The 22931-nt window shown below is 37.0% G+C and overlaps 1 protein-coding gene across 3 annotated transcripts in view; it reads left to right on the top strand.

Annotated features, from left to right (window-relative positions):
* LOC135197051 (uncharacterized) overlaps positions 1 to 22404 on the top strand; it is a 528985-nt gene extending 506581 nt beyond the window's left edge. For all 3 annotated transcript variants that reach the window (XM_064223986.1, XM_064223987.1, XM_064223985.1), the window contains one exon: positions 18603 to 22404. In XM_064223986.1, the coding sequence (XP_064080056.1) occupies positions 18603 to 19520 (918 nt within the window). In that variant the 3' untranslated portion in view covers positions 19521 to 22404. The remainder of the gene's footprint in view (positions 1 to 18602) is intronic.
* Positions 22405 to 22931: the final 527 nt, after the last annotated feature.

The following is a 22931-nucleotide window of genomic DNA, read 5'->3' as shown; positions in this document are numbered from 1 at the left end:
GAAGGTCAATCGATATATTGGTTCGAGTCTCGCCGTTTTAAACGTGACCTTTAGTTGTTTTTTTTTTTTTCTTTCTTTCTCTGTCTCTTTGGTTTTTTTATAACTTCGTGGAACACAGTTACCCCGAAGAGGTCCCATTTTGTTTTTTTTTTATCCATGGACAACAGCATTTTTGTATGTTTCTGTTCTTAGTTTGGTAATAACCGATTTGTTGTGGTTACTCTGGAGGTACAAATATTGTGGTCAACGACAAAATTGAGACAGACTACAATGGGGCTTTTAAATCCATGCTCTTCTTTCTCTTAATTTTCCCCGCATGATTATTTGATCTAGATAACTATTATTGTGTGTATTTATCCTCTCATCTATCGTAAATAAGCGCCGTGTTGTCTCTAGTAGTAATAATATTAATCATAATTCTTACAATAAAATTTATTGCTTGCTAAAATCCGACTTAGCTGTGATTGCTCTTATAATATAATTATATAAATAATATATATATATATTAAAAAATTAAAAATTATATATATATATATATATATATATATATCTATTATATATATATATATATATATACTATATAGATATATATATATATAATATATATATATATATATATATATATATATTCTATATATATATATATATAAACAAGTATATATATATAAACACACACACACACACACACATATATATATATATATATATATATATATATATATATATATATATATATATATATAAAATTCCACGTTTTTGTTTTGCATTAGGTCTTGAGGCATTGAGGTGCATTATCTTCTGAATAATAATAATAATAATAATAATAATAATAATAATAATAATAATAATAATAATAATAATAATAATAATACTCGTTCTAAAGTTAGTGCGTGTGTCCTCCTGTGACCAAGTGTCTAGATTAGGTTCCCATTATAAGTATAGATAAACTTTCAACAGGTTAATTAGTTCCTCTGTCTAATGACTACCCTAACGAGTTTACTGTTCTTCCCTCCCTCCCCTGTTTTTTTTTTTTTTTTTTTTTTATATTTATTATTTTTTTTTTTTTTAGTAGGTAGCGTAAAGTGCTACTACTTGTATCAGACCTTTTGATGATGTCTAGAAAACTAAAGGCGTAACCGGTCCGGATTTATCCACTTTATTATATATATATATATATATATATATATATATATATAATATATATATATATGTATATATATATATTATATGTGTGTGTGTGTGGGTATGTGTGTTTGTTTGTTTGTTGGTATATAAGATCTTTACATACGGTATATATATATACCCATAATGTGTTGTTTGATTAATATATTCATTATTAATGTGCATTATGTTTCAAGATCATTAGATCCCTTATGTTATAATAGCAGATAGTATGATATCTTCAGCTGCTTAGTAACAAGGAGGTCTCGCAGCGTCTGGAGTGAACGTTCAAGACGAATTTAACCTTTTCAGTGGCTCCATGCAACCTTTTTTCTTCTTTTTATAGTTTCTTATAGTGAATTTGTGAGGTACAGTCAATACATGGGTCAGTTATCATAAGCATCCCTTCTGCTAAAGACGAGGGAGTCTCGCTTTTTGACATTTATCATATTTTGTTCATTTTCGTCTTTTACTCATCTTACTTTTGTAAATAAAGGCTTAGGTATATATTTGCATACATATATGTATACAATTATTATATATATACTTTTATATATGTGTGTGTGTGTAATATATATTTATATATATATTATATATAATATATATATATATATATATATATATATATATATATATATATAATATATATTTATTTATTTATATATAGTATTTAATAGCGGTTGTTTCAGAAGAGAAGCACGACATTAGTTTCTGCCGCACTCATGCCTTATCTGGTATGTCAGTGATGCCCCCCCACCCCCCCTTCCTACACAACCTCCTCCCGCCCGGGGGTAGAAATCCTCGGCCGTTTCATGAACCTCCATAGAACGTTCATCATGCGCCTACCTGCTTACTTAAGTAGTTTAAACGTGTGAGGTTACCGTTACAAGTGACAAGAACTACTAACATTTATGCAAACACGTATGAGTAGACCTTTGTAAGTAACTATACTGCTATTTCGAAATGTATAAATTTTTTATTACTGTTATTTTCTAATAAAATTCGTACATTTCATTCTTTGCGAATCCGGTGAATCTGGAGTTTTACAATTCGGTTGTAAATGCGATGTCATGGCAGAGGAATCATCGGCTTCACTTGTTTCCGTCACTTCCGAATTGAGCTTCGTGACCTGGAGCGACTCGACTCTAAAAGTTGATACAATTTTTAATGAAGCGTTTACATAATTTTTAGCCTGCAGCTCACTAATGATAGCCTGTATTCTCTACAAAACTGTACATCGAATATTTTTCAGCCTTTGCCTGCCTGCGTCGCATTCGCTTGTTAGAGAACAGAACACGATCGGTTGGCTGCCCCCGTAGGGGAGGTAGTGCCGTCAGTGGACCTCATGCGGTGCAATGTTGACATTAATTAAGGTTCTTTGCAGCGTCCCTTCGGCCCCTAGCTGCAGCCACTTTTGTTCCATTTACTGTACCTCCTTTCATATTCTCTTTCTTCAGCTTACTTTCCTCCCTCTCCTAACACTTCATTCATAGTACAACTGCTTTGAGGTTTTCCTCCATTTACACCTTTCAAACCCTTTACTCTCAGTTTCCATTTCAGCGCTGAATGGCCTCATAGGACCCAGTGCTTGGCCTCTGGCCTAAATTCTATATCAAACTCAACTCAACGATCCGCTGCGCTTGCAATATGTCGTTCATATCCCCCTCCCCCCATCCCTTGGGCGCAATTAAGTTTTAATATCCTAATTCAGCTGTACAGTGTTTGCTAGCTAAGCATTCGTCATATTTGCTCATATACTATTAACCGGGAATTGCTGTTTTCATGAAGCGATATTTAATATTTATCGTAGCTTGTTCTAATATCACTTCATGCATGATTGATTGCTTCATCAAAGCGTATTTGGGCTTTTTCTCACTTTCAATTGACGCTTATTTCCGTGAATTCCTGAAAGTTGTAAAATGGTAACATGTTCTGCTCTTACTGTCTTTACTTTACTATATTTTCGTTTTTACTCTTACTAACTTTTTCTTTTTCTTTTACGATTTGTTGGGTGGGTTACTTTTCCATTTAGTTAATTCGGCAAGAGAAACGTGAGTAAAATGAGCCCGGACAGATATCAATTGTCTATATTGTTACACCAAAAGATTTACGACAATTTACCGATTCATAATAAATTTACATGTTTGTCGTGTCTATAGTTTATTTATGTTCATTGTTAGCGCCATATATATTTAATTTTCTAATATACATGATGATAACTATAAATACAGGTATTCTAAAACGAGTGATAGTCAAATTTAACAGCAATCGACTCAAATTTGCAGTTATGCCTCTCTAGATCTGTAAAGAAGAGAGAGAGAGAGAGAAGAGAGAGAGAGAGAGAGAGAGAGAGAGAGTTTTCTAATAGACATGATAAATGTGAGTGCAGAAATAGCAGACAGAGTGAGTCAAATGTAACATTAATTGACTTTAATATTTTGCAGCTATGCCTGTCTGGATTTGTAAAGAAGAGAGAGAGAGAGAGAGAGAGAGAGAGAGAGAAATCTGATATTAACAGTCGAAGACTCGGGCTCAAACCTGTTGTCTCCTCTTTGGTCGAGATACTGACTGAAACTCCGTCACCCAGATATAGCAGATGATTAAAAACGTCCGTGGACGGACAGCAATTTGTCTCCATTACGTCTTCGACGAAGGTGAATAGGGAAGGGAAGGGTCCTGGAAAAGTGTGTCCTGCTGACAAAAAAAAAATGGGTGCGTCGTTGTTTCAAAATACATACAGGAAGAAAAGTAGATTATATGGCCATTGTCTTGCGATGAAAGGTATTGTTATTGATATCTCTCTCTCTCTCTCTCTCTCTCTCTCTCTCTTGCAGGGTATACGTTGATGAGTACACATTCTATATACAGTATATACATACATATATATATATATATATATATATATATATATATATATATATACATTATATACATAATGTATGTATGTATGTACATATATATGTGTTTTATTTTAAGTCACGAATAGGTAAGCCGCTATGATTACTTATACGAACAAAGTTACAGCCACGAAGGAAAAGTGAAAACAATTGAGATTGCTAATAATTATAGATGCTAATATATATATCATATAGTATATATATATATATTATATATATATATTGTGTGTGTGTGTGGGTGGTGTGTGTGTGTGTGTGTGTGTGTGTGTGTGTGTATTTTACCCTTGAATATCACAATTTACTCGTATATTTTGGATTAGGAATAGAGAGTAACATTTCATCTGAAATACCTCAAAGGGGAATCAAGTGAAGATTCCTTCGTTGTGGTATAATACTGAACTGACGAATTCATACATTTTCTAGATGCTATATAGAGGCATCGGGGCTCTGTTTGCTGTGATGAATGATTGCTATTCCAATGAAATAGCTGAAACTGTATCCTTTACATGTTGAATTTGGCATTTGCTGTCGAATTGCATGTTGCATTCATTCAGAGTTGTATTAAATAATGGATTTGTGTGTTGATACTATATACTGAACAAGGGGAATACTCAATCTTTAGGCCTGCATTCCCCTTCCCATCACAGTATTTTCGTTTCACAGTGAGATACACGTACGTTTCTTGCCCCCCCCCCCCCCCACCCCCCACCCCCATGGCCCGCAGCAAAAAAAAAAAATAAAAAAAAAAAATAATAACTAAAATAGGTAATGCGAACCACGTTTCCTGGAAAAAACATTCAAATGAGAACTAAATTTTCTTGGAAACGATTATAAAGCTTCGTTTTCGGATAAATAGTTGAGAGGGCAGAAACCATTTCTCTACAAGAACTATAAGAAAACGTGTGTAGTACATTTCTTGGAAAATAGAGGAATTACAGAACAGCCTCCTCGTATTTAATTGCACTGTTGCGTGTGAAGATTGAGGGCTTTACTGAATGACTTGACTATGCTTTGCCTCCATATTTATTAGTTTGATGGTTGTTACAAGGAAAAGTACTTGTCTTATGGAAATAATGTATTTATTCCATATGATTGTCTTCAGTCATTACCATGATCTTGTACTACTTGGTTGTTAACCAGTATAGTGGGAATATTTATTATATATATATATATATATATATATATATATATAATATATATATATATATATATATAGAATGAATCAAAAGAAATTTGCTCTTCTTTTTGTGCTTTTCGCCATAGGAGGCTACCCTTGTGCTTGGAAATTAACTGAACGATTGATACAGAATCCGTAATCACTGTGATAATCGCGTTGCTGTAGTCAAAATATTCGTGTATCAAAACCAGGCTGGCTATAAATAATGTTAATCAACATATATTACTTTGAAAAATGCATTTCTTGCTTGTGTGAATCCTCGCTAAACTCTTAGATCACTTGGGGAGTTTTTGTATTTATTGTAAACGTAAGAAAAGTTGTGAATATTCTAGGAAAATGGGAAAAAAATGGAAAAAATCAGACGATCAGAAATAATAGAAGAGAGAGAGAGAGAGAGAGAGAGAGAGAGAGAGAGAGGAGTAATTGGTCATTTCCAAATTCCCAAGTGTGTATTGCTACGTGGGGCGGGGGGGGGGGGGGTGGGGGGGGGGGGGGGGGGAGGGGGTGCGATGGGCATCGGACGTAGGGGAAACCGTTTGTAGTGGCTGAAGAGCGGCTGGAAAGCTGGAGAGGCGATGTTTGATGAAACGATTTGAAGGGAACAAGTATTTGGAGATTAGATTTGGATTCCTGCCTCTTGCATATGGTGATTCCCCCACCCCCTGCATTTTTTATTCATGCCTTTGGATTTCCTAGCTGCCGAGGCTGCAATTCCCTTTCCTCGATAAGGTTTTCTGATTCGAGTAACTACATTTGGTGTGACTCGGGGAAGATTCATTTGTTGTTTTTTGTGTCCAGAAATTGCATACTGGATTTTAACATTGTGGAGAGTAAAAATCGGAAATCTTACTCATTTCTTACAAGATTAGAGGTCACTTGCGCAAATGTTTGGTCGCAAGACTATACATGGTATAAGATGTAGGAGCATACGTATATATATATATTATATATATATATATAATATATATATATATATATATATATATATATATAGTAATATTTATATATATATATATATATATATATATATATATGTATATATATACAATAAAATTGAATTTATCAGGCAATTGTCGACATAGCTCGGCCCTCTAAGAGTCAGTTTCGCGTTATTACAGTAGAAAAGAAATCATAAATGTTAAAAGTAATTCACAAACACCAACGAACCACAATGAATCAAGTAGTTTGTGTTCATTTTTAGCATCGCTGATAAATGTTTGGTCATAATTTGGTTATAGCCCTAACCCAAATAAAGTTATCTGTGTTATTATTATATCATCAACATTAGGCACAGAGATTTATGTATGTATATAAGTTTAGTTAGACTAAGTGTGATGTTGATGAAAACGACAGACAGGCCTAAGGCTGCCAAGGACTTTATACACCCCATCATTACATAGATGTGTACGAGGCATGGCAGCCCTATCTCTATTGTTTTGGCTTAATTAATTAACTCTCTCTCTCTCTCTCTCTCTCTCTCTCTCTCTCTCTCTCTCTCTCCTTGAATTTACAATTCTGTGGAATGATTATGCATATGCTACTTGGGGTCCTAATACCTGCAATGCATACCAGATTAATATTTATTTACCCTTACGCGAATCGCGAGCTGCAAATGGCAGATGCCTAAGGGCTGTGGGTGCTGGTGCTATCGTCGTGCTCCATTTACTACATCCTGAATAGGAGAGAGAGAGAGAGAGAGAGAGAGAGAGAGAGAGAGAGAGAGAGTCCAATGGATTGTTTTAATATTTTTCCTGATTTCCATCTTTGATACTAATTTTTTTTATTTGTGGTCTGGGGATATTTTAGCATTCATTCTAACTTGTTGAAGCATCCTTTCCCATTAGGTTTATTGCACATGCATTTGATGTGTAAATTAGAATACTGGTTAAGACCAGGTTATGCTATTAATCTCACCGTGGGGGAAGCCATTATTTCTCATCCAATCCTCGCATTCCTCTTCGTCTTGTTACTCCAAGACGCGCTGCTGCCACCGGACTACATACAAAAGATGTCCTTGTTAAGTAAGGCGGCGTGTTTACCATGTAGCTGCAATTCGTTGCCATGGCAACGCTGATCAACAAGCATAGGAAGGCTGTTGCTCTCTCCCCTCCCTGCATCTCCAAGTGGTAGTAAGTGACCTCCCTTCCGCGCTGCGTCGGCTGCGCTCCAGATTTATTTTCCTCTTCGAAAATTGATGTCTAGGTCAATTCCCTCCTTGAGAGGGACAGGCATATCTTACATGACGTCAAAAGCTGATCATAGGACTTCCGAAATACCTCTGGTGGCGAGGGAAGTCGAGTCCTTATTATGGTAGTGACTGTTCTCGGGTTTTCTGACCAGGAGAGAGAGAGAGAGAGAGAGAGAGAGAGAGAGAGAGAGAGAGAGAGAGGGGGGGGGTTGGGGGAAGGGGGGGAGGTGGGGGCAATAATCGTGTGAAGCACCAGAGTGAGGCTTGCTGTCCAATTCAGTTAGCCGGTCTATTAATTTAGACTTTGTGGAGTTAGCTCAGATTTTCGCAGATATATTTATTTTTAGTTACGCATCACTAACTTTATTTACTTAGGTTTGCACGTATGAACATGTAAATAGTTATTTGATTTTTTTAAAATGTTAAAAGTATGTAGAAAATCTCGGCTTTTATAACAAACAAATATCTGCAAGTGTTCTTTGCATTTGAGGAATCGGATCTATTCTTGATAGCTTTTAGGTTATTAGTGACTCTCTCTCTCTCTCTCTCTCTCTCTCTCTCTCTCTCTCTCTCTCTCTCTCTCTCTCTCTCATGATATTTCAGATCTCTGTAAAATTCAAATGCGTCACTTGCACCAAATAACTTCCCCCCAAAATCTTTACATATGCAAAATCGTCTTGGTTTCGAAAAGATATTCTATTATTCACATTATTAGTCGATTCCTTAATTAGCTATAATCCTGAGGCCCCTGTTTCGTTATAACGATATCGAACGCTTTGTTTATAACGCCGAGAATGAGGCGATTCACAGACTGACCCAGGGTGTGATCATCATAGTCTACAAGTTTACCCCGTGGAGTTTAATCCCCAGTTTTATACCGACCATAATTTCCCTCCAAGTTGCTTTATACCGGTCATAATTTGGCTTAATTGGCACGTGAGAGCTTAAGGCATAAAGGCTTCTCTGTTTACCCTTCCATGCTTTTTTTTTCTTATTTCCTCAAATATACTTTCTTCGTTAGCACCAAAAGGCGTCCTGAAATCTCGTCCCCTTCGACCCCTATTTTTCTCGACATAGATCGATGAATACTTCTTTTGCTCGGCCGTAGTAGTTCGAACAGTCTATTTCTGTCAGCCACAGAACCATCAACCCTATTTTGTTCGTATAGTTCCGGTCATACCCTATTTTCCTCAACCTTAATTGAATTTCTCTCTCTCTCTCTCTCTCTCTCTCTCTCTCTCTCTCTCTCTCTCTCTCTCTCTCTCCACAATTTGATCATCCTTATTTTTCATAGCTACAGTTCAGTCAACCTCAAGAGTTTTTTCAGCAGTAGCTCGTTGGACCACAATGTTTCTTTAACTGTAGTTTGGTCAGTACTGTTATTCTCAGCTATACTACTTCGATTGTGGTCGATGAAGCGTCCAAGTAATAACCTCTTTCAGTTAACTTCTTGGAAGAAGAATTGGACTTGAGGTCCACACCATTATGGAGTTGAGTTTAGACTTCTTTTCGTTATTCTTTTACTACGAGCCTTTTTAGCTCTCTTTTATTTTTGTCCTTTCCCTGACAGTAATAACCCTTGATATTTCAAGAAAAAGTCATCACTTTGTCTTTGGATAATTCTCTCTCTCTCTCTCTCTCTCTCTCTCTCTCTCTCTCGTGGGCTAACCCAAGCCGTGGGTTGCCCTTCCGTTGACCTTAGGTGAAAGGGAAAAGCATTGTCCGGGTAGAAGTTCTTTCATATTTTCAATTAGGAAAGTCCTGCAGCGGACAACCCGACCTTTGCAAGAATCGTAGGTTCGACTGCAGTGAAGAAACCTGCTGTATAAAAATGAAAGTGTGTAAATGAAGCGGCAAGAAGAAAGGCTACTATAGTAGATTCACATCAACCGTGCATTTGATGTCTATGCCAGTCCCTTACGACGCTCCTGATTGGCTGTTGATAAGCCAATCACAGGGCTGGAAACTCTCAGTCTCTCTCGAGAGTTCACATAGACAGGATGTGTGTTCCTCCTCAGGAGAGGTGGAACACACATCATACCCATGTGAACTCTCTCGAGAGACTGAGAGTTTCCAGCCCTGTGATTGCTATCAACAGCCAATCGGGAGCGTCGTAATTGACTGGCCTAGACATCAAATGCACGGGTGATGTGAATCTACTTATAGTTTTGGACGCCATCTCATAGGAAGCTCAACGTTTAGGTGTGAACTGTTTTACCAGTTAGTAGGGAGAATGGGCGTTTGTACCCCATCCTTGGCAATTGTGGGTAGCCAAACATTATTTGAGGTCTACATTATTTGTGAACTACTGAAGATTGTGGTTGGAATAGCTTTCTTCGGCGGCATGTTTACTCATTAACCAATATACTGTCTATTTTTGAGTAATATTTTCTTCAGTCGTTCTTCAATTCGCTGTTGGCACCTTCAGTTTCCTCTAAAAAAAACTCTACTGATCTTTCTAAATCTCAGAATAATCTTGAAACGAGTAATTTTATTAAAAGTTCGTTGGTGACGCAAATTGAGATTCAGAAAGATCAGTAAAGAGTTTTTTTCTTTAGAGCAAACTAATGATGCAAACAGCTAACTGGAGAATGTATATATATATATATATGTATATATATATATATATATATATATATATATATATATATCATATATTTATATATATATGTATGTATGTATGTATGTATGTATGAGGTATGTATGTATGTTATGTATTGTGGATATACCACATATCCACAGGTGAAAAAATAAGAGGCGGGATTGTAGGTCCTAAACCGGTTTCGACTTTATTTCCAAGCTTATTGACGAAGGACTGATACATAGTATTAGAAGTCACAAATATATATGCTACTGAAATAGTACTGACGAACTTACACACAACCGTTTGAGACTGTGTATGTTTTCAAAAGTACTGTTTTTCTGTAGTATATATATATTTGTGACTTGTAATACTATGTATCAGTCCTTCATTAATGGTTGGAAATAAAGTGGAAACCGGTCAGGACCTACACCCCTGCCTCTTATTTTTCACCTGTGGATATGTCATAATGAATCGCGTGCTAAAGTTATTATTATATATATATATATATATATATATATATATATATATATATATATATATATATGTGTGTGTGTGTGTTGTTTGTGTATATATATATATATTATATATATTATATACACATACGAGGATTCAGTATATTTACGAAATCGTCTCGAAGTACGTCGGGGTTTTTTTCTTCGCTGTTTTACAGAAAATGCCATTTTACTCATTTTCATCAGATTCTTCAACGAATAGTCATCCAGTATTTGGAAAATTGAAGTTAAGTCATTCGCAGTTTTCGGGGAATAACCTCTCGGCTATTGTTGACTAAGCGCCGGAATGTTGTTGTGTGTTCTCTCTCGGTTCTCGCATTTTGTAAGTGGCAGCAGCCAGGAAGAATCTGCCTCGATATTGTTGGAGCAGCCCTAAGCGTGAGGAGCAATTCTGTTAGCATGTGACTGACTTGCACCCGAGTTAATGTCTCCAGTAAACTCCTGAGACTGCTTTCACCCGCCTTTTTATTCGTATTATGGCGCTGCTGAGTGCTTTCTCAAAGTGGTTTACTTTCTTTCAGTACTAACAGTCAGCTATTCAGGCGCGACGGCCAGATTACTACTACCAACTTTCGCGTGAATGAATGTGTTTTTATATATATATATATATATATAAAATATATATTATATATATTATATATATATATATATATATATATACATATAATGCGCGTGTGTGTGTGTGTATTATATATATGTGTGTGTATGTGTGCATAAATAGAAAGTGAGAGGACGAAGAAGGTACCGGGAGTTTTAGAAAGAAGGAATTCATGTTTATTAGGATCTCCGAGAACTTGAACAACTTAATGTTTAGCATTTTGCACGTTGATACCTGTCACACGATGGGATTTTAGTCGAAGTAGTTTTTCATTAACGTTTTTAATAAGACAGTAAGTTGGTATTTAGAAGGTATAGATTTGGAGTGCCTATAAAGTGCTTCCTCAGGCGACCTTCCCCCTGTAAACGAGTTCTGGATCAAACTAGTTCAAATGCTGTCGACCGCATTGATTTTTAATTGACTTAATTCAGTGAAGGTGTTCTCAGAGAGAGAACTTAACCCGAGCTTATCTATATATGGCATACTTAATGGGAAGACGAAGCTCTCCAACTTCACTTTATCAGTCGCTTCTTTGTCTCGCCGAGTGTTCTTGGGAGTTAAAAAAAAAAATAATACTAATTTTTATCTTTGTGTAACTTTTGAGTGATTCAGGAGATTCTGGACATGTTCCTTCGGCCTGAGAATGCATACGAGGCCCTTCGTCTCTCGCTTTCTGGATAGGATGACGTGCGTTGGTCCTCTCGGGTTGAGGGGGAAGGAGGGCATATAGGAGGAGGGCGTGGTGACGACGGAGGACAGGGGTGTAGGTACCCCCGCGCGAAATGAATAAAGAAATGCGCACTCACGCTGAAATATGAAATGGGTGTGGGAGAAGGCTCTCAGGGTTCCTATTAAATGTAACCCCTTTCGTCTTCTCTTCCTGGGAGGGCTCTGGGTCTTCTTTAACACGTGCTGTTTTTTTAACTCCTCTCTCTCTCTCTCTCTCTCTCTCTCTCTCTCTCTCTCTCTCTCTCTCTCTCTCATGCAGTTTCTGTCATTTCTGTTGAAATTATTGTCATTATTTGGCGAGACTATCTTCTCATTCAGACTTTCAATTACTCTATACTTCTTCCTTTCTCCTCGGGTAAGCTTCTCAGGAATAAAGATTATCCTATTCACGGTTGGTTCAATTTTCTTATTATAGCCGACAGAACATTTCCTCGCCTGTTGGCGGTGTCTTCAGAACTAAATTTCCAAATTTGTATATATGTATGAATATAAATGTGTGTATGTGCGTGCGTGCGTATGTGTGTATGTAATACTTCACTGTGAAGTTTATCTCCCTTCCTGGTATGGAGATATTCTTTATGGAACTCCACTTTTCTCCGCCCAGTATAGTCACGATAGCACTAGTATCTGTAAAATGTTTGAAAACCGTTACATTCTTTTAAAGTCTGTTTGGTTTCTGATAAAAAGGAAAAAGGCACGATTTGTAAAGCAAATCCAGAAGGTTCTCCCCCCCCCCTTTTTTTTATCAGTTATAAAAAGGTCGGATTATGCAAATGAGTTACAGGAACTTTATCGTCGAGAGTTGTAAAGTTTAGTCCTCACTGCGCGTTTTAGGTTAGGTGGGCTTTGTATGCTTTCATTGCCGTCATGATGACAAGTTCGCCGTGTTCTGTTCGTTATCGATATCTTAACATTTCGTATTAGATACTTGTGTGTCTTTAATGTTACAAGTTGTTGCTCTGTTTTATATCAATGATTAGCTTAATTATAATCTAAATATATATATATATATATATATATATATATATATATATATATATATGCATATATATACACATTACGAAGGGTAAAATTGGCCTATAAGGGATGTTTTAGGAAAAGGAAAACACAAAACGCGCTTAAAGACATAATATGTAATGTATTGTAGGGAGCCCACTAAAATTTGGAAAATATTGAAATTTTAATGGGCTTCCTACAACATAATATTTTAGCGCACGGATACAGTGTTTATAACTTTGCTATAATATATATATATATATATATCTATATATATATATTATATATATATATATATATATATACATATGTATATATTTTGTGTGTGTATGCGTTTGTGTGTGTGTGTGTATGCTTTTGTGTGTGTGTGTGTATGCCGTTTTGTGTCTGTATTCACGATTTACATCTATGTTTTATATGATCTATGTATATATATTATATATATATATATATATATATATATATATATATATATATATACACACACACACACACACACGAATGGAACGGATGTGCAGTGTTTACTGCATTCACTTAAATACGAACTGATACTCCTCTCTCTCTCTCTCTCTCTCTCTCTCTCTCTCTCTCTCTCTCTCTCTCTCTCTCTTCTCCATTGCAGTTTTGGTGGACATTTCCACTCTCTTGTTACCTTTGTTTCAATTTTCTGTTCTGCATGTTGTTTGTGCCGTGAGTGTGTTTGCATTGTTTGCCCAAAGGTTTTATTCACACCGGCTCTGATTCATATCAGACTAACAATGTTTTTATTTCCTTTAGTTTTTGGTCGCGTTTTCGGATGGCTATTGTGACCCTTCATACTACTTCCGTCTTTTACTCATACTTTGTATTATAAACATAGAAAGACTACGTTGCGTAATGTTATTAAATTAGGATCCTGTAAACTTACTGGTTGTTCGTATTCCTGTTGTGGCAACGAAGTCGTATGCATACCGAGTGCACAATTCTCTCTCTCTCTCTCTCTTTATATATAATATATATAGGTGGAGCAAGATAGATCAGGACAGCTAAAATGAGGAGGCCGGTATGGGTGCTTCCATGTCGGATCTGGAATCCTCCTCTGCTACATCTAAATCCTTTCTTGCGTGGGTAGGTCCTGCTAGTTTCGACTGGATCTTTTATTTAATTTCTTAAGCCAATGCCTGGCAAAGGAAACTTACAGCCAGTGGTTAATCTCCAATTATGACAGTTTGGTAAGCATACTTCTTGGATATAATTGTATAAAGGCATTGTTTTAAATGTTAAGTAAATCATGATCATTTGTTCACCTATCTAGGTACTCCTCCGTCATCTGTATGACTTCCTGTATATATATATATATATATATATATATATATATATATATATATATATATATATTAATTACATTAGAACATTTGTACAATTTTGTTTGTTTGGTCCATTTGCTCTCATTACCTGATTAATCTTTCTTCTGCTCTTTTTCCGTAGCTATAAAGTTATTATGGAAGAGGAATCGAACTCAACTAGCTTAAGCTTCCTGAAGAAATCTTTCCTATACTAAAAAGTGGTTGAGGGTTATGAAGATACACTGCTACTACTACTAATAGTATAATACTAATACATTGCAATACCAGTTATTCTTAAATAGAGAGGACGGACCTTCAGTAAGGCTATGGCAGGATTTTGTTTCATCGCATATCTATGACATTGCTTAGGTATCCTCAGTGTAACTTGCCTGGATGGGGCTAGTGCTGTCAGTACTCCTCGCGTGATACACTGTAGGCATTGCTGAAACGGTGTTTACAGCGTCTCTTCATCCCTTGTTGTACCCACGATGTAGCCTTTTACTTTACTTCCATTCCTTCTTACTTGCTTCAATCGAGTTCCTCATTGGAAGAGTGGGTTGCATACTCGCTTATCACTCTGGTAGCCCGAATTCTCTTCCCGCTGCAGCCAATGTGGAACCAGAGGAATTTATTTCTGGTGATTAGAAATTCATTTCTCGATAGAATTTGGTTCGGATCCCACAAGAAGCTATAGGTCCCGTTACTAAATAATCTTAGCCATGTCAATACTAATCTAATCCTTCGGGCCAGTCCTAGGAGAGCTGTTAATCAGCTCAGTGGTCTGGTTAAACTAAGATATACTTCTTTTTGGCGTTTTCTCCCAGTTCCCCTTTTAGATCCTCGTACTTCATCTCCCTTGTTACGTATCTTTATCTTGCAGCCTAAACCACTCCAACCCCCTCTTGTGGCTGTCTTAAGTACTGAAGTGTCTGTCTATTGTAATCTGCTAGTAGGTGGTACAAACATTTAGTTATTTAATCCGTGTAAACAAAGAATTTTCCTGGTTTACCGATTTGGGAAACAGAGGGAGGTTGCAAATAAATAGTATGGAAAGGTCGATCAGGCTGATCGATTCTTGAGAGGATTTCCCAATAATACCCTTGGAGATTGAGGACTTGCGTGTATTAACTTCATCAGCTGTTCGGTGTATGTTGGGTGATCTGAGCCCAGATGTCCAATTCAGACCTGTCACTCGCTTCCAAACCTTACCACATTTACGTCGACAGATGTGCTATAATTCAGGTTAAAAAATAATGTACAAAAAGACCCTGCATGGAAGCATACTAGATTACGGTAACATTATCGTACTAAGGTGGCATACGGACATTATTGACGTTTTTCTCTGATCAAAACTGTCAGTTTAAAACCAATGAGCAGAAGGAAGTTTCATAATAGCATTTTATTTGTTTATATATTACAGCGAAAAATTATTCTTACTTTTATAAATACGCTATTAAAGAATGTTGGCTAAGGTTAGGCTCACATGAGAGTTGCAGTATACAAAAAATTAGATAGATTACCCATTAGAAATCGCACATGCGCATTTGGAGCCGTATCCTCCATTGCATGGTATGATTTTCGCTTACTCGGGGAGTAAGACAACAAACTTTGTTGTTGTAAATGGAGGGGGGGGGGGTTGGGTAGGAAAGCCTAAAAAAGGTCTGAAAAAGGTGTTTCGCGTTGAGTTCAAGAGACAGGAATTTAGGATAGGATGTTTATGATTTACTTATTAGATTAACAAGATAAAAAAGTAATGTGCATGCTAAACAGTACATAAAAATGATTTCTAGTAAAATATAGCATGTTTATTTTAATTTTCGTTGGTGAAACAACTCGCTATTTGACTGTAGATTTTAGCACGCTGCCCGAAGTAAGCTGAAGTTGGATCATGCCTGGTTATTTCCAGACACCGGCTTACTCTAAACCGACGAACCTTCATATTCTAGTTCACAATGTGGGCGTAGCCTTGCTCTTGCAATCAAAATGACAGCAGAGCAGCGCCACAGGAGGAAGATACCCTTCGCCTTAGCAGGGATAAAGGAAGAGAAGGGACAGGGAAGGGAAGGAGTTCCATGTTAGGAAGGACAACGACGACAATAGGGACTTTGGGCTCAGCGATCAATTTGACTTTTTGGCAGAGGAGTGGTCTGTGTCTGACAAGGGATGGGATAAACAAGCACATTCACCTTCTATTTTTTCTCCTTGTGTTGTTACTTACAGTTACTCTAGTACGTCGGAAATTATTCTATTAATGCCATTCGCCATAGTACGAATAATAGTGATAGTGATATAGTAATCAATATACTTATAACTGGAACAATTATAAAAGTCTTTTCAAAAATGTCAATTATGAAAGTCGTTAATGGTTTAACAACATCATGACAAAAAGGGATCGTGGCCATTCTTACTCGCCTCTCTTCCTTTCCGTTGACAACCGGCTTTTCCTTCCATCCTCCCTCCATTCATTTTTTTCCTCTTTCCCTCTTTCCCTTCGTCCCGTCCCATAATTTTTAATGGCCTGAAACAACAAGGCCCTAACAAGTTTTTGTCGAATCAATTAAGCGTCACGGGAGATCTTTTCCTTCGGAAAAAGCTCAAAATTTTTGGATTCTCTCTCTCTCTCTCTCTCTCTCTCTCTCTCTCTCTCTCTCTCTATATATTCATTAATATATATATATATATATATATATATATATATATGCATACGTGTGTATGTGAATATGTATGTATGTGTGTATCTACAAGACAGACATGGCCTGGTTGACAGTTCGTGCTCTTCTAATGTTTTGGAGGAAGTAAAGAAAATGTCTTGCAATTAGGCCATTCGTGCTAAGGCTCTTTTCTTTCATTTAAATGGAGAATATCAAATGCTGCTTTCGAAAATGAGATCATAAAACAGTTCCAACTTCTTTGAAACGACTCGGCTCTGTAGTTTAGTCGATCGCTTATCGGGTGTAACGTCACTGGGGTTTCCTTACTTTTTTCTTTGTCTTTTATGATCGTTCCGTCAGGTCAGGGTTAGCTCAGGACATTAGATTTCCTGTCCCATTGACTTCTGTTTAAAGGAAATATTATCGTTTACTTCATCAACAAGGTTCTTATCACATTTTCATTTTTTTTTTTATCATTACAACATTTTATATGAATATCCTCCATATTTCGAATGACACGAGTAAATCTTTAACTTTGTAAACTACTTATGACTGTACCGCCACTATTGATTTTGATTAATACTACCAGATTATGATGCTCAAAAATTAATTCAAAGATGCTGTGCTCTGGGATCTATTATTTTTTGTCACTGACACTTTTGAAGGGCTTCATTTGACTGTGTCGTTTATAACATTGTTGTATTTCAGCTCTCGTGAACCATGGCGAAGTTAACTGAGGATACGCTATGGCCAGCCATTTTTCAAATCCAGACAATTGCTATAAGTGTCCTTGAAGTGATTTTGGCTTTTTTCTTTTATCGGTTTTATATATTGTTGTTGTAAAACTGATTAGGAATGCATGAAATTCCATAAAACCATATTAATAGCCACTTATAATGATGTTTTCTTTTTCAGGCATCATTATTCAGCAGTTGTTTCTTTAGTGATCCAACAACATTGACGGTCATGCCATTGTACAAATGTTATTCTTGAATTCTAGTTGTTGCTTAGGTTCTTAGTTATGCTGAATATTATTACAGTATCAGTTCGTGATTTCTTTCTGATTCCAGAACTGGCTGACATAATACATTAGATAAACAAGTCGAAATCATTATAATGGTAGTTTTTCAATATAATTTATTTACTTTCCGGAATGCTAACATTCCGAAACATGACATACTGGTTGATCGCAAAATTTTGAAGAGATTTGATTAATGATGGTTGCTCTTCTGTCATTATTTTCACACGTTCAAAAATATCATCTTGCTATTGAATAATAGGTGCATGTATTCTGCCTTGTAAATTATTGTATTCTGTTACATAGATATTTCTTCTCTACCTATTGTGCTGTTTCTCTTTAGGAGGTCATTTTACAGGTATCTAAATATGAGTCTGCTGCAGTTGATAACTAAAACTGTGGACAAAGTGTTTGTATTTTATGTAACATTTTCAGTTACTAGGAAAATGAGTTACGACTCCTTGTCTAATCACTCCTTTGTCTAATCTCGATCCAACATTCTTTTCTTTAATATGTTAAATGGTTTATAATGTTAGGTGATATTTACCCTTGCTGACTGTGGAATTTTCTTAACGTAAATAAACATATTCAGACGGAATATCCTCTGAAGAAGTCATGTTGTGTAGTGTTCGCTTTTATATTTTCAACTGTTTAAGCCTTTTGAAATGTTAACTTGTTAAGTGCTACATTATATGACATAATTATGTGTTCTGTACTATCATTGAATGTATTCTATCGTATGCTAACACGTTTGCCCTTTCGGCAGATGGTCAAGATGCAAGCGGTGCAGAGCGCGTTGGCCATCCGACGGCAGCGATCCCGGAGGGAGGACAAGAAGAGAGCCAAGGAGAGACGAGCCAGCCAGGCCTCCCTTTCCACGCCCCGCCCCTCTGTCGTCAGCCTAGACGGGCGCGTTTACTTCAATGAGGAGCGAGAGAACAAGAGACTCTTCGGTCAGGTGACCATGTTCCACGTCGGGTCGGTCTTCATCCTGATCGGCCTCATGCTGACCTTCACCTCCTTGGTGCCCGGGTACGTGAAGAGCACCACCCCAGAACGCCGCAGCGACCTCCTGGGCACCGGCTGCTTCTTCGTGTTCTTGGGCGGCGTCCTCACCACCATCAGCCGCTTCGTGTCCAACAACGAAGAGAAGGAACTAAATCAGTACATCAAGGGACGACTGTCCCGTTCGAAATCGGGACACCGGCTCGTGAGAGATGCCGAGAGCGGATTGCCGACGCCCACGAGAGAGCGCCGCCACAAGCCCCACCAGAACGGCGTCGCCCAGCACTCCTCGCCGGAGGTCGCCGGGCAGAGTGGAAGGCAAAAACCCTGCGGGACGCCGAAGAAGACTGCAGATCCCAACAAGCAGGACTCCCCCGCGACGCCCGTGGAGGAAGAAGAGCCCGCGTGCAGCAGCCCCTCGGCAATCCAGGACACCGAGGCCATAGCAGCGTCAGCCTCCATGGAGCCCGTCTTATCCCGGATCTTGGAAGAAGAAGAGGAGGAAACGGACATCGCCACCGAACCCCTCGATTCGACCCCAGAGTCATCCTTGACGCCTACCTCGCCCCTGGAGACTCAGGGCCTCCTGGAACGCCACCACTCCTCCTCTTCCCCGAGGAAGGGCTCCAAATCCTCCACCAAGAGTTCATCGAAAAGCTCACGTCTCTCGGGCGTCTAGGAAGAGGAGAAGGCCCTCGTCTCCTCTCATTCACCACTACTACTACTACTACTACTACTACTGCTACTATAGTAGATTCATATCAACCGTGCATTTCATGTCTAGGCCAGTCCCTTACGACGCTCCAGATTGGCTGTTGATAAGCCAATCACAGGGCTGGAAACTCTCAGTCTCTCGAGAGAGTTCACTTAGGCAGGATGTATGTTCCACCTCTCCTAAAAGACGTATACCTAAGGAGAGGTGGAACATGGAACCTGCCCATGTGAACTCTCGAGAAAGACAGAGCTTCCAGTCCTGTGATTGGCTTATCAACAGCCAATCAGGAGCGTCGTAAGGGACTGACCTAGACATCAAATGCAGGGTTGATGTGAATCATCCATACTTCGCCCTCCTCTTCTTGTATTTTTGAATCAAGAGTAATGATCATAATGTTAAGCTTTGCCATGATTTTTACCTTTTGTCGTCCGTCAGTCGACTTCAGTCGACGTCAGTCGACGTCGTCGTCGTCGTCGTCGTCATCCCTGTCACGTGACTCGATAACCAACCACAAAGCATTGTCGTCGCAGTTCAAAGGATTTTCCAAAAGATGCTGCTGCCTTTCACAGCGGACCACATTTTTTCTACTTTTTCCGTTCTAGTATTTTCTGAGCATCGGTAACAAAATAGCCTCAGGTCTTGTTAGGGAAGATTTGCACGGAAGAAAGGCATTTATTTGCCTGGGAAAGAAAGCTAGTACTATTGATGTTGTTAGTCTGTCAGGTGTAGTCTGAGGCCTGTTCTGCTTTCATAGGCATGCAGGACTACATACTAACGTGCAGATGTGCACTTACGTATCTTTTTACGTTAGTATGTACTTTGCATATTTACATATATGCCTATATATATCCATACATATACTATATATATATGTGTGTGTGTGTAAAAATTTTATATATATACATAATGTATGCATATATGTATGTTTATATAACGTATGTATGTATGTATGTGTGTATGTGCAGATGCGTTATTATGTACACACATACATGTATACACGGAAGTACGTCTAATGGTGCATTAATGTTCTATACACCAAAGAGTTCATTCAACCTTAGTCCTGTAGCTTGAGTGAAAAGCATAGACTCTTATATGTTCAGTCAGTGGCAGGTATTGCCTTTTTACTCAAAGAATGGATATACTATTTTTGTGTAATATTTCTGCAAATCATTCCGTACATTATATTTTTGATAATAATTTAAACCGAGTATATTACAGTTTTTGGCATGAAGCAGCTTCAAAGTAAACCTCTAGTTGGTTGTTGTCTCTTTCTCTTTCGAAGTATTCGAACCTGCGCCTGCGCACCACGTTGTTTTTGTACGTCTACTGCCATGCACAGATTTATATCATTGTCGATGTAATGGAGTTTTTTTTTTATTATGAATGAAGCCGTATGTTAAACGAGCACACACGATACATCTGTACGTTTTTATTGGATACGTGCCCATAGACGGTATAATATCTTTCTCCTGCTCTACGATTGACTATATATATATATATATATATATATATATATATATATATATATATATATATATATATATATATAGATACACAAAACACACCGGACACTGGTTTAGAAGCAGACCTGGAAACGTGCTGTAATTTGCGTCATTGAAAGCAATTAAGAAGTTTGACGCAGAGGTCCCGAAACTTCCATTGGTTCCGAATGCCTCGACTCAACTTGTGTTGTTCTAAACACACACGCGAGCCCAACAACGCTGCCTAGTCTGACCTCGGCTGATAAAAGGCTCTGTTTAGATGGTTGTCGTTGTGCATACCCGAACAGAGGCGCTATATTATTATTAATATTATTATTGTTAATATTATATTAATTACCATTTGTCCAATGGCACAAACAAATAAATCGGGTTGGATTACGTAATCGACAAGAGGAGGATCGATTTAATCTCTTAGGTAAAGAGGGATACATTTGTTGTTATATAGATATATCCATAATATATAAGAACATGCACTCTGTAACAGTTAAATACACGCACACACACAACTACAAATACAACAAATATATATGAAGTTATATATATAATATATATAAAATATGTACACTTGTATATAACATATATTTACTTATCTTTCTCCCCAGTGTTAATCCAGTGAATATACTATAGTTCTCGGTTCTTTGCGCCACTGACATCATGTTGATATCCTCAAGAAATATATTGTAAATAACTTTGTGATTTTAATGATATAATAATGAAATATGAGTAATTAGAATGCATAGGTTCATGTATATTCGCATATACATATAACTATACATATATATATATATATATATATATATATGCATGTATGTTTGTATGTATGTAAATGCGTTTGTATATGAACCCATTTATTGTTGATTATGAAATATTTTGATTGAAGGTAGTTGTACACACACAGGTAATGATTTATCTTTTACAGAACAGTCGGCAGTAATGTAGTAAGTTCCAGAAATTCTTAAGAAATATTTCTCTTTTCATTTTGAGAGTGCCCCTTGGACAGCGTGTTTTGTAAGTGGTGTATAATGAGTTAGCGTGTATCGTACGTCATTTCTCATTCGTCATGGAATCCATTTCATTACATTGGTTAAATTATTAGGAAGAGTGATGTTCATGAATGTCGTAAAAATAGTTTCGTACACTTGAAATTCTCTTATGCGTTCGACTGCGGATCACTTTTTTTCTCTCTCTCTCTCCTTGACATTGGTATATCTCTACTGCTGAGAATTTGAAATCGACAATTTCGAACGAAAATTACTGAAAATATCATGGCTAATGCAATGCAATCTCTACCAGGCGAGAACTGAGCTGTTCAGATTGTATGGGTGGGAGGAAAATCTCACAAGGTCGGCATATAATGTAGATATTATATATATTTTATATATATATATATATATATATATATATATATATATATATATTATATATACACATATATATATATACTACATATATATATATATATATATATATATATATATATATATATATATATATATATATATACACATTTATTCATTTCTGACTTCCATCAGGATCGAACCCAGGTCTTTCAATTGAAAGACGAGTCCGCTGCCAACCTGGCCACACAAGTCAGAAAAAGTGATAGTCTGTTGATTATTTCTTATAATATATATATATATATATATATATATATATATATATATATATATATATATATATATATACACACATACAGGGTGTAAAACGAGTTTATGCAAATATTTCGTAAAATGAAAGAAAATGTCATTCTTAGCAGACAATGTTCTAAAACATATGCCATATGCATTTCAAGGCTTTGTTTATCCGTGAGGCAAAATTTTAACACAACCGGTTTTCCTTAACGCTGCACGGCCAACATGGTGTACGCTATGTC

This window comes from Macrobrachium nipponense, chromosome 18 (genome assembly GCF_015104395.2).
Source record: "Macrobrachium nipponense isolate FS-2020 chromosome 18, ASM1510439v2, whole genome shotgun sequence".
Classification (NCBI taxonomy): domain Eukaryota; kingdom Metazoa; phylum Arthropoda; class Malacostraca; order Decapoda; family Palaemonidae; genus Macrobrachium; species Macrobrachium nipponense.
This window is presented reverse-complemented; position numbering and strand designations above follow the sequence as displayed.